The sequence below is a fragment of the Anomalospiza imberbis genome, chromosome 2 (genome assembly GCF_031753505.1).
Source record: "Anomalospiza imberbis isolate Cuckoo-Finch-1a 21T00152 chromosome 2, ASM3175350v1, whole genome shotgun sequence".
Taxonomy (NCBI): domain Eukaryota; kingdom Metazoa; phylum Chordata; class Aves; order Passeriformes; family Viduidae; genus Anomalospiza; species Anomalospiza imberbis.
This window is the reverse complement of record NC_089682.1, coordinates 56,941,420-56,954,560: the sequence shown is the minus strand read 5'-3', so window position 1 is coordinate 56,954,560 and position 13,141 is coordinate 56,941,420. Positions and strand designations below refer to the sequence as shown.

General features: G+C 42.2%; 2 protein-coding genes across 5 annotated transcripts in view; one reads left to right on the top strand and one right to left on the bottom strand.

Annotated features, from left to right (window-relative positions):
• FLT1 (fms related receptor tyrosine kinase 1) overlaps positions 1 to 13,141 on the bottom strand; it is a 106,623-nt gene that overhangs the window by 15,265 nt on the left and 78,217 nt on the right. Inside the window, exons 16-20 of the mRNA XM_068181193.1 lie at positions 11,698 to 11,804; positions 8,313 to 8,451; positions 4,003 to 4,107; positions 1,407 to 1,520; positions 523 to 611 (exon numbers count right to left, since the gene is read on the bottom strand). Coding sequence (XP_068037294.1) covers positions 523 to 611; positions 1,407 to 1,520; positions 4,003 to 4,107; positions 8,313 to 8,451; positions 11,698 to 11,804 — 554 coding nt within the window. The remainder of the gene's footprint in view (positions 1 to 522; positions 612 to 1,406; positions 1,521 to 4,002; positions 4,108 to 8,312; positions 8,452 to 11,697; positions 11,805 to 13,141) is intronic.
• The window catches only part of PAN3 (poly(A) specific ribonuclease subunit PAN3), a 114,008-nt gene that overhangs the window by 96,287 nt on the left and 4,580 nt on the right, over positions 1 to 13,141 (top strand). Inside the window, exon 20 of one of the 4 annotated variants that reach the window (XM_068181199.1) lies at positions 11,596 to 11,652. The exons of 1 other annotated variant lie outside the window; for it this stretch is intronic. In XM_068181199.1, coding sequence (XP_068037300.1) covers positions 11,596 to 11,637 — 42 coding nt within the window. In that variant the 3' untranslated portion in view covers positions 11,638 to 11,652. Of the gene's footprint in view, positions 1 to 1,289; positions 1,563 to 7,213; positions 7,364 to 11,595; positions 11,653 to 13,141 lie in introns of those variants that run through there. 2 more of the 4 variants (XM_068181198.1, XM_068181202.1) reach the window with 2 other exon arrangements.

The window sequence follows — 13,141 nt, the reverse complement described above, 5'->3', positions numbered from 1 at the left end:
CTGTGGGATGTGAGGACAAGACTCTAATCTCTTTTCCTCTTGATAGCTCTTCTCCTCACACAATAATAAGATTACTTGTAAATCTCTGAATATTAGGGTGTCTTGGGACATGAGATTTAATTGGTCTTATCTTGTTTGTGCTCCCAGCAGTACTGAAATAAGTGGGCAAAACCACTTCCTTTTTCATTGCTGACCTCAAGCTCACCAGGAATGGGTTCATCAAAAGCAGGGCAAGAGTGCGTGGGGACACTTTGGATAGGATCCACTTCCCCTCGCTGTAGATGGCTCCAGCCAAATTAGTCACAGCAGTCTCCTTGCACAGTCAGGGAGGGAGAGGTGAATCCTTTCTTGGCAGAACACATCCCACGCCAAATATTAATATAGGTCAGGTGAACTTCATCCAAAAGCCACTTCTCTCCTTTGGTAGAAGAGAGTCTGAGGAGACTAGCTCAGAGCTGACATCCACATTACCAACACTTCATCAGGCAAGATGAACCCTACCAGGACCATCTGCCTCCTCACCTTGTTAGGGCAGAAAAGATTCCTTTTGCTCTTCAGATAGTTTGATAAATTCCCGTACTTGCAGTATTCAACAATCACCATCAGAGGCCCTGGGCAATTAAATTAAAAAAAAAAAAAAAAAAAAAAAAAAAACCAAAAAAAAAAAAAAAACACCAAAACATTTTGAGCAGCATAAAGCAATAAAAGGTGGCATCAGTTCTGAGAACTGCCCATAACTACAACTTGAGTCCAGAATAACTGGCAACTTGTCCTAAGAACTAGAAGGCTGCTTGAAGGACACTGCACATAATCAAAACAATACTGCTTCTGGAAATTAGGGCAGGGCCTAATTTGGAAAGCTGGGTCTTGAGTTTGGGTCCTGAGGGACACTCTGTTTCCTCTTCAGGCAGTTCAGACTGGTGTCTCACAGCCCACACACACTTGTTGAACTAAAATAGGTGACATATCTAAAACAAACAATCTCCCATACTGGTCTTTTGATTTTCTTAGTGTGGTATCATGGAGGATTTTACAACAGCTGCATTATGATTCATAGTTCAGGGCCAGCACCTGATATCCCTTGTTCCCAGCCTCTCCAGATCATGTTTAACTTGAGCTTGAACAGCAGAGCAAATGAGATAAAGGACAGCAAGTGGCATATTCTTAAATTCACACTTCATATATTAATATAAAAAGAGAGTTTAAAGAGTGGAAATGTTTAATCACTTCATTAAATGACTGAAAATCTCTTTTTTTTTTCCTCTCTTTTTTTTCCCCACCAAGTACAGGATTAGCTTGAATATAAAAGTTCATAACTTGGCCTCTGGATGAAAAACAACATGGGTCACTGGCTGTTATTGGGAGATAATCCAAACCCATTTTCAGAGCAGTGCAGATTTTTTTACCTCCATTTTTTGTGCAAGCTCCCAACAAATTCACAATGTTGAGATGATGACCAATGTGGATTAGGATTTTCAGCTCTGTCATCAGTGCTTTGTACTCACTTGCTGTGGCCCCTTCTGTAAATACAAAATAAAAAGTCAATGTGAAAAGGCAAAGTACTGGTCCTGCTGAGCTTTACCACTTCTCGTTACTTTCCATTGAAATAATCTCCATTACTGGATGTACTTCTTGTATTGATGCTCTCTCTCTATTCCTCCCTGCTCAGCATCCTCTTGGTTGCAATTAAATCCATAAAAAGAGTCAGGCACTCAACTTGTCCCAGTATTCTCTATCCTATTCAGAACTGAGAGAAATTTTTTTTTACATGAATAGTTCTGACGTTTCAGCCAAAAAATTGAAAGAACAAATAAAAAGGGATTTCAAGATGGTAATTAATTCTATCTAGAATTGGTTTCATCTGACCTGACTTCAGCTATCTAGGGGTTATATACTACGCTGAACTAATCAACATTTTAAGGGGTCAGTGGGAAGAGCAAAGTATTTCCAGAAGGTGATGCAGCCATCAAGTTTAGCTATCTGTATAAGGGAAAGATGAACTACCCCTGGGTGATGTCTGCCTGGTTCTGTTCATTATGTAGGAAGCCTGGAGACAGACCAGGAAAGTAAATATTAACTGGTTAAAGTGAAGTGACTGCATCTCACCCTTACCAGTCATGGTCAATAATAACAGGAATTACATAAGAAGTCCCTCAAATAGATCCAAAACATTCTATTTAGAGTTGAATGAAACTTCTCATTCCCCCTGGGCAAATTTTTTTCCTGCAGGATTTGATTTTGTTAAGAAAACAAGAAAAAAGCATATTGCTTGGTGTAGGCCCAAAAGGAATTCTTCAGTTTAGTGACACCAAGAGCAAGAACAGTCCTATGGAAAAAACCCTCGAGCTGGATCTTAAAGGGCTTGGTTTCAACATCTGAATAGAAACAGTTTTTCTTGGTGTCCCAGACAAAACTTGTCTTCTACTTGGTGATCCGCTATTTGCTTGTGTGGGTGGTGACACCTCTCCTCCACCACATGGGAATTCTGTGAGGATAAGGCCTAATGAATGACTGCTGAGTTCCTGGATAATCTAGTGAGGACACAAGGAACGCAGCAGATTTCCCTGGCAGATTTCCCAGGTCACCACTGACTCTCTTCATTGTCAGCAGAGCTGAACAGGACTCAGCTCCCCGTATACAGGAGTCTACCTTGGGATGGGATGAACTGTTTTCTCTCACCACTGCCAATGAAGGGCATGTGAGTGACTAACTCAGATACAAGCATCTACTCTTCACATGCACATGTGAATCCCACCAGGAAGACTTCTGGTAGCTGCCTTCTGCTCCCATCCATTCCAGGAGCACCCACTGCTCGTTGGTGGTGCTGGCTGGCACAAGAAGCCTGCTGATTTACATAAAGAAACCCTGAACCCAACAGTCCACTCCAAGGACCAGAATTTACATGTAGACATCTCCTGATAAATGATATGTAAGCATATGTGAAGCTGGGAGCCACTGGCTAAGATGGATTCATTAAAACTACTCCCGAACAGAGCCAACGGAGAGCATTGGAGTTCCAAGCCATACTGGCAGAACAGGGGATGTGTCCTGGCAGAGAAGCAACACCAGAAAGGATTCAGGGATTAAGCAGTGCAGCATAAACTCTTGGGGCAATTAAAAAAAAAAAAAAAAAAAGAAAAGAAAAAAAAAGCAAAAAAGCCTGCTCTGATCCTTACACATATAAAGAAGAGAAAGCTTCTTAGCTTTCACAGGAGGGATGACATGGGAAGGATGCCACTGGGACTCTGGGTTAGGGAATTCAATTACAGCTGCTGCAGGCTATGACTGAATAACATCCTGCTTGCTAACATCCCAAGCACCCTCTTCAAATTAATGAGGGGGTTTTGTCCTTTCTGCTCCAATGAGAAAGGTGGCAGTGAATGGCTGGGGAATAATTTTACTTTCGGATGAGCACTGGTGTATGAACAGTGCTGGCAAATCCATTGCACAACCTGGGTGTCAGCATCCTAAGCACCGTGTGATGAGCCTGTAGCTGGTTCAGAGGGGACACAGCTGCACAAGATTTAAACTGCTCAATGTATTTAGCTTAATAAAAGGGCCTTCAAGAAGAAAAATCATTATAAAATCTAATGGAGAAGGTTAGAATGAGATGTAAAAGTCAGGCATATGTGAATGAGATATAAGGCATCTGGTTTTAACAGTAAGATAATAATTCCTTGGAATGAATGACCAAGGAATATATGAAAGCTTCTATCCAAGTGTCTTTACATCAAGGTAGATACTTTATACTTCAGCTAAATTTCAATTACAGCATTTGGTATAGAGTCAGTTGAGCATAATGGTATGACCTTTTACTGAGAATGCAGTTCTTATTTCATAATTCCGCCATTTCATTTGTGGTGGTCCTGCAACTTGATTTGTACACATTTTGGAGGCTTCAAAAAGTTATTGGGGAAAGCTTTTGCTTTAGGCAGAATTGTATAAAAAATGCCCCACTATATAAGGCATCATTTTTTCCAATGCAGCTTTGCAGCAAGATACCTTTCAACATTTTCACAGCAACTATTCTGCACGTTGGTGATTTCCTAATTCCAAAGGCAGATGCTTGTACCACTTTTCCGAAAGCTCCATGTCCAAGTGACTTTCCTGTAAAGAAAATAAAGTGGAGAGATACATCTTGGTAAAAAAAAGGAATCCTGTCAGCAAATGGCTTCATAGATGATGAAGTGAAAAATGTACTTTCCAATGAATCCCATAGGTATATTTCCAACATATAGCTGGTTTGGGTTTTTTGGTTTATTGGGTTTTTTTAAAAAAAGTAAGCAGTCAAACAAGAAGACAGAGTCATCAGAGGGAGCAAGTGATAGCAGTGAAAATGTCACTAAATAAATGCAACCATTCTGGGGAGGTACACTAGCTTCAAACTTGATTTTTTCAGTCTAGCTCTGCCAGAGAAAGATTTAACTCCTCTTTTCCCTGAGCACACTGCACCGTGCAGCAGCCTGTGGTGCTGCCAGTTATGTCCTTAATAACACAGACCCCCTTCCCCTTTTACAATGTGTTCACATGGACAGCTCTGGCTGCCTCTGCCCTGCTACAGAGGCTGTCAAGGCTTGGTCAGGGAGATCTTGTCAACATATCAGCTCTAACAATAAGTTTTATTCCCAAGTAACTTTTCAGATTGCTTTTGTGCTTCACTTTCCGCAGAACCCAGATACCAAAGTGGCTAACAAGAGTATGGCAGCAGGATCTGCCGTGTAGAGAAGAGCAGAAAATAACAGTTAGCTTTTCATATAAAAACAAAGGATAACATGTACCATATATTTGTTTCTCAGGTATGCACATGTGGCATGACCATCTCCACAGGACAATTTCCTGTTCCTATGATGAACACTTGTTTGACTAGCTCTCATGTGGACATCTATCTTGTTGGTATCTGAGTGAGAAATTAATCCCACTCAGATACTTGCAAGCAGAGAAAAAGAGCTGCTGTCTGTAATAGTTTAAGTCAATACTGCCTTTATGTTGTATCTAAACTGTAATTCTCAGTATGTCTGTCAGTAGAAGCAAATAACATATGTTATAAAAGCAATGGAAACATGAAGTGGAATATGCTAAGCCAAAAAAAAAAAACCCAGAAAATTATTTCCACCCTAGATGAGCAAAAGTCTTGTCATTTTTTTACAGCAAATAAAAACCACAAAGACTGAAAAGCATTAACAAACTGACCTTGGTTTGTGAAGGGCTTAGTGTTTGATAGAGAAATACAGTTGAATCAGTGTGCATCTAAAAACCTACTGTCACCTTTTTCAGTTACTGCATATAGATTCTTCGTTCGGCAGATGTGTAAGGGAAGTATCATTAAGACTCATGGCTCAGTTTTCTTAGTGAATTGATGGCTTTTGTCCTTAATATTTTGACCTTCCATGGTTTCTACACAAAGAACTTGCAGTTTGAGGTCCTATGAAACCCACCATACCTTTGTTTAATCCGTAGCTTTAATCTGTTTCTATCGCTGTTAACTCACTTCCCACATTGTGATAACCTACTTAGTCACCACTTGGAAAACACACCAGCTCATAAAGCTGCACAAAGCTGCTAACCTTTCAGAAAGGAGAATGAGCTCTGGAAACAGCACTTCCTTCTCTAAACAGTGGTGTGATTCAATGGGAAACTGTAACAACGCTCAGTCTTACTGGTCTGCTGCTGTTTGTACCCTGCTGAATAGTAGCACAGGACAGGGCTGCTTTAACTTTACATCATGTAGCTCAAAACTCCAAAGTTTAGTATGCAATTGTGGCTGAGGTTGTTCTTGCAAAAGTCCCTTCTGTTGACATAAAAAGTAACTACAAAATTATTAATCAGGGTAATATTAAGTTGTCCAACTGTCTGAGCAGTCAATTTGTCATAGCCTTTGAGCAGCTACACTGGATATGTTTGGGGTAATGCTCAGGTATATAATGCTGCAGCATTTAGATCCAGACCAGTGAAGCAAAGTGCTCTACTTAAGTTTTCCACACTTGACTTGGATTTACTGGACCACTCAGAATGCGTTAGAGTGAACATACGCCTCAGTCAAGGAGTTTTGCATCAGGAGATTTTCCTTTCAGTCCCATTTTAGCAGGGTCCTTCAAGCATGTCAGTTGCTGGAGCTGGAGCATTAGCAAAAAGCATTTGCAGACACCGCACCCCATGTCTGTGGGAAGGCACAGGCTCAAAAGTGTGCTCATTTCTCAGGTTCTTTGCCACTGTTTGAGTCATCTGGGTTTTCCCCACGGGTGGCTTCACGTTTTCCATTATGTTTCCCAGGACAGCTGTGCATGTGCAGGAGAGTGGGAAGTACTGTGCTTGGTGCCAGCGCCGTGGGCTTGCAGTGCACAGAAGGGAGCGGGCTCAGGAAGCCTGCTGCCACCAGAGCCTGTGACACCGCGCTGAAGCCAGCAGCCACACTCTCCCGGGCCCTGCATCCTGGCATCAGCACTGTGCCACCTCCCAGATTGGGAAGGCCAAGCCCAAGCGGAAGGGGAGAAACGCATGACAGCTTAGCTAACACAATGTGTTATCGCCGACCACACTGACAGTGATTTATGGCACCAGCGGTTTTCTGCCTAAGGAAAAGATGACATTTTATTCTCAGTGAGACTAATCTAAGCTGAATGTTAATTACCCTGACTTCAGTGATGCCCATATGAAATTTCCTGTAATGTCTGTACCTCTTACAGATGAAGGGAGAGTCCTGTTATATAAGCATTGCCATACAGATGTGGGCTATGTGTATGCAAGTTGGAGGAACACACAGCAAAAGAGATGTGAGCTGAAAGGAGAGACTTCTTTGCAAAAGTTATAATAAATAAGTGTCCTGGAGGATAAGTAGGTGGAAAGAGAAAAACAGTCACATCAGATGCTGGAAGGGTTGCATTTCTAAGTAAAAATATTTTTTAAAAACCATAGAAGCACATTTTGTGTTTGTGAGACACTAATCCTCAGAGACTGCCAAGGTTACTCAAAGAATGAGCCAACTGCCATGTAAGCAGGACTTGCACTGAGCTAATCTAGCATACTGCACATACACAACTTCTTCAAATCTGGTTCTCATTCATTGTCAGCATTCTTTATTTGTTTACACCAGTTCTTCCACTTTTAACTCATTCTCTGGTCATCGTTCATCACCTCTGGACTCCAAACACTAACCCTGAAAGGCATGGGTTTTTTCTTGGTGTTTACATTCCATTTCTATTTGTTTCTTTCCCAGTGGTCACATTGTCTGCACATCAGGCTCTTGGTCCATCGCTGTAAGAAAATTGTCTGAAGATTGAAGTCACACCAGCACAAGGTTCCAGCATTCCCAGAATTATGTATGACAATTATAAATTGAGAGCAATATATTTCAGCTGTGCTTATCCACATCTGGCCACCTTGTGTCTTCTGGCAGGCAAATTAAGTGTGGTCCTAATTTTGCACATATTAACCAAGCTCTGTCCCTGATACCCGGGAGACAGGAGGAATCTGTTACAGCTCTTAACTAAAATGAAAGGATTTTCTAGACCTTGCTGTAGGACAAATGTAATGCATGCCTGAAAGAACAAACAGCGCTATAGCAACGAGGCTGAGCTTATCACTGACATTTTAATGTTGACCTTCTTGCTAAAATCTGTGTGGCTTCTGGACAGATTAATCAATTCCAAAATAAGGTCCCTTCCCCCCTTCCCTTCTCATCAGCCCCACACTAGGCTTAATAAAGAATGGTCCCAAACTCATGCCTTTTGCTGGGACATCTACTGGGGAGCTGGCTGTAGTAAATGCCAAAGGTCAGGCTCCTGAGTCTAGAGAGAGAAATATCAAAGTTGTCAGTCTGATTTGGAATTCTTTGGTTGCTCTTTTTGTGTCATGTTTTAAGTAAATCAGTTTCCAAAATATAGAATGCATCATTCTTGTCTATATTCTCCTTCTGTGGCCAGGTGACCAACTCAATAGATGAGGGAAAGGCTGTGGATGTAGTCTACCCGGACCTTAGTAAAGCCTTTGTCATTGTCTTCCACAGCTTTTTCCTGGAGTGAACAGGTAGATTATTCATGGTTGGACTTCATCTTAAGGATCTTTTCCAATCTAAATGATCTTGTGGTTCTATTTTCTCTTTCCTACATGAAGTCCAAATATACATGTGAAAAGCCAAGTAGACGTGGTCAGTCAGTCCTAAAGGCTGTAACTCATTCACAGATCAGCGCTCTCAGTGTGGAACAGATCACACCAAACCTCGCACTACATTGTGCTGAGTGCCTAGAACACATCCAGCTCCTCTTTACCCATAGTTACAATCAATCCAAACTCTATATGAACTATTCCAATATTACCTAGTTTTAGCCTTTCTCTTGCAATTTCCCACTTGCTGGCATCATAAGGTAGACGTTCACATTGCTCATCTAAGGGGACTTCATCAGGATCCATTATGATTGACAGGTAATGGTTGGTCTTCATTTCAGAGGAACGAGGCTAGAAAACAAAGACATTGCCAAATGAAAAAGAGGATTAGAGTATCTGTCAGCATCTTCTTGTTTGGGTCAAGGGCTCCAAGTTAATTCTGTTCACAAGGCTGCATGTTTCACTGCACACTGGATGGTTTGGTTAAGTTCCCTTTGGCTTTTCTATATATTGCAAGAGTTTTTCTATAAAAGAGACTCCTTCCTCTAGCTTTCCTCCCATCTGGACATACCAGTTTCTTCAATGAAATCCATGTGGGTCTCTATTAACATATGGTGTTATGACACAGGCCCTCTGCACAGTCAGGAGAAATACTTTCAGCAAGTGACTAAACATTGCTGATAAAAATAACTTTCCTTCATGATTGTGCAAAGCAAGAAGTGGCCACATGCAACAGATGGAGTTCTATTGCCAGTGTTTATTTGTTCCATATATCCCGCAAAGATAGGTCATATGTGGTTAGAAATTGTGCAAGACAAGTCGTCAGGACACTGGAGATTGTACACTCAACAAACTGCTGACAAATTTATAGGATTTTTTATTTCTTTGATATAATTTCTGAAAAATTTACTCAAACCATATGAGTCTGGAGGAATTTATAAACAGCTGGACTCAAACACATAATTTAAAACATAAAATTTCAAATTAATTTGCTAGTTCAGTTTCTCCTGGGCAAATGGATTATCTACTTCATGTGAGAAATATAAAGAAAGATGGATCTGATCTGAAAGTTTCCTGCAGTTCATCCATTTTGAAATATATGTTCCTTCAAAGAGCATCAAGATTTTCATTCTAATCCACTGGACTTTTCTTGACACAGGAGTGTCTTTCTGTAGAAAAGGTCTAGTGTTTGCTGGCTATTAGTTGAAATTTATGTCAAGTCTGCAGAACTGAACCTGAAGGTGTTGCTTTTCCTAAACTTGTGGAAGTAGCACATGGACAAAGACATACAGATACCACAAACATACAGATATAACCACATATTCTCTTTTCTATTATTTGCTTCAACTGCCTCCTCATACTTTCAACTTCCCTCCCCTACAGATTGGAAATATGTCCCTAATACCTGCATTTCTAGGCATGTTTTTTGAGAAGGATATTCCCAGCAGTGCATGCCTTGATTACAAACACAACTAGATTAAAATTACATTAATTAACAACTACTGTTCTAGTTGCTTTTCATCTGCCCCAAACCCACAAAATTTCTCCCAAGAAGGATGCATTGATGCTTGGGAAAAAGTCAGGACGCTTAAAGCCTGGCTCCAAAGCATCCACTAAGTGTGGAAAGGACATGGATAAGTGGGATATGAGTAGAAATAGAAACTTGTGTGGTGGTCCAGAAAGGACATTTCTAGATAGACATGTGTGTACCAGAGTGCTCCTACCCATCACATTAGAAGAGCTTTTAAGTGGATCCATCCCAGAAAAAGCAATAGGGGAATGGAAAATTCAGGCAGTTTCCCACTGTTCTTTCTTCAGATGCACTCAATATCAAATTTTTGGCACAAATAGAGATTTGAAGCAACATTTTCAATGATGAAAAATTGTTAAGGATATAATCTGTCCCTGTGTGCATCACAGAGAGGTTTTAAGTAAATGTTCTTGGAGAGCATATTTTATTTCTGTTGTGGCAACATAATTTGTATATAAAATTTAATTCAGAGCTAATTCCAGACATAAATCTTTGAGAGTAAGGGTTTATAAGAGAAACACAGAGAAGACCATAAACATAGACTAACACTAGTTGGAAAGTTGCCTCAGCATATCATTTAGTTAAAGTCCCTTGTTCTACATGATATTTTTATTATCTGATTATATTCTTATTATCTTTTAACAATCTAACAAGTGTTGGTCTCATAAAAAAATAAAAAAATATCTGCAACCCTTTGCTACACTTAAAGCTTATTTTTCCCAAGATTTGCAGTCGTGTTATAACTTGCTTCATCATTACTGTTGAGCATTCAGTACTGGTCCCTCTTGCCTTGTAATTTCCTTTACAGCTATGAAGTTTCTCCACAGCTTCAGCTGACCTCTGCTTTCCTTTCCCCCCAAACTCCCACACATTTCTCCTCACCAAAGTAGGAATTCAGGCAGCGCGACTGCTGCCACACTGCCCTGATTTGCAGGTCTAGTGCTGCTTTCCCACCAGTCAATAACATTTCTTAGTACTCAGCCTATGACACTGGCAGGCCTTAATGCAGTTTGAGATGACGTGGTCTGTCAGGCTGCAGTGGATTTTCAGCAACCATCCCTCAGCCAGCTGGGACACAGCCAGCTGTGGTGGCTGCGAGCAGATCCCCGTGGTGCTCTGCTGTGATACCCCTGGTGGTGTGGGAATGAAGAGAGGGGGCACACAGCCATTTCTCAGCTCATGTCTTTCCGTGCCTCAATACCTTCCCTCAAATCCATCTGCTCCTGCAGGTGACACTGAGATCTTCCTGCATGACTGAGGAGTTGTATTTTGTGCTTGGGAAAGCTGCCATGGCTTAGCCTGCACACACTATACAATGCAGACAGGGGGCTGTCAGCAAAAAGGGGTTTTAAACCATCACAGTCAGCCTTGGACAAGAAGGAGGGTCAGCTGCAGGGGCAGTTAAATTTATCATGTTGGTACATGATCATCTGCTCTAGAAGCTGCACCATCAAAACTCCTTCAGCAAAATAGCACTTTGGAAGTGATGTAATTATACCAGACACCGTGCGAACCAGACCCCAGCATATTCTGTGAAGATCTGTCATTCCCACTCACTCAAATCTTCAAAGACATTAGGATGCCAAACTCCCACAGTTTTTGTAAGGGAATGAGGATGCCTTTGGTGTGAGTAAGGCACCCAAGTTCTTGTGAGCCTCAGAGCCTTGTCCCCACCCTTTTCTTTCTGGCTTACTCATACTCAGGCTTGCAAGTAACAGTTCTCCAGCATCCATCAGCAGCCTGGTTATTTCACTAGGAACAAGGGAGAGCAGTATCCAAACATCATAGAATCATTGGATATTCTGAGTTGGAAGGGACCCACAAGGATCATCAAAGCTCAATTCCTGGGCTTGCACAGGGCAGTCCCAAGAGTCATGCCATGTGCCTGAGAGTGTTGTCCAAACACTCCTTGAACTCTGGCAGACTTGGTGCTGTAAAAGTGAAACAGAATTTTTCTTTGGTAGACTCGGCAATCCCAGCAGCCTAGGAAAAATTTTCTGACGTGAGCAAAAGGCTGCCAAGGAGAGGCAGGCAGGTGCCACAAGGAGATCCCTGTCTGTTCTTACCCTCTTCAGCTTGCGAATGAAGAGGGTCAACAGGAGCCAGAACAGCGTCGCAGCCACACAGGTACAGGTCAGAGTTATCAGTTCCAGGTTTGACCTCTCCGATATGCCTGGGAAAATCAAGTGGGAAACATATTAGAAAATAACCTGCAAACCAAGGGCACTTCATGGGGTTTTTTTGCCATTAAAATAAAATACCAGGAAGGACCAGCTCTTTTCAATGGGGTATTAATCTCTGTTTGGACTGGCTCACAGAGCCAAAATAAAAGGTCTCCTGCAGCCTCAGGAGAGGACAGAGCTGCACGGAGGGGATGGCTCTGCTGTGCCTTTCCCACAGGTGGTACTGTGGTATGAGAGCTGCTGCTAACATGCAGGAGAAGCTCCTCGGGGGTTTTGTGCTGGTGTAGGCACCAGTGACTTCAAGTCTCACTCAGGGCACGTTGCAGTGCTGCAGCTTGGGGTTTGCTGTCCAGGACCTGATGCCTTTCCTTATCCACTTATCAGAGAGATCTTCCCTGCTGGTAGCTGAGCCCTGCAGCCTGCACTTCCATCCCAGACATGCTGGAAAATCCACTCCAGCCCTCACCAAAGCCATCCCTGGGGATGGCCTGGGGATTCCCTTGGAGACTCATGGTACTGCCAGCAGAAGTCCATGAGCTCATCTTCCCATGGCTTGGATGGATCTGATCTGTCACCTAGGGGCTTAGCTCATGCACAGCATGGTACCAGGGTCTTGACCCTTATTCCCACTGGGCAGAAATCCGGGGCATATGGCCTAGAACTCCCTCCAATCCACTGCTCCCTTGGCAGGTTCTGTGCCCTCAGGTCTCATTCCAGTCACACCAGCAGCACATGGCCAGGCTCCCTGAGGGAACATGGGATCCCCTCCTTTCCCGGCAGCACCCAACAGAACCCAGGTGGCAGAGAGCTGGGAGAGCTCTACAAACCAGGGAACTGATTAAGCACAGAAAGGGAAAAACAAAACCAGCAACAACTGAAAGTAATGCAGCATGAACATTAGAAATCTGGAAAGTATTAGAGCCCACTGACAAATCTTTAAAAATGCCAAAATAAAACTCATTTCAGACTACTATTTAGGGATTTGTAAAATATTTTCAGGGCAGTTTGTTTTGCAAATCCTGTGATCGTGTCAAAATCCTACACTTCCCACAATATGTTTTCCATCTGATTGGTAGAAAATGCAAAAAGAACCATCATATCCTGCCTCTTATTCTGATATACCCTCTAGAGAAGGTAAGTGAGAAGAGAAGGAGGAGTAGTTCTGAACATAATTTCACAGTAGTTTTGTCAACTGCACTTGCAGAGTTTCAGAGCCCGGCAGCTTGGTGTTACTCCTAACAAATGAAAAAGGTGTTATTGTGTCTCACTGGTGAGTTACTGGGTAACCCAGAGGGATTGCGCTGGTTTTAGACAAAAGGCTACAAAG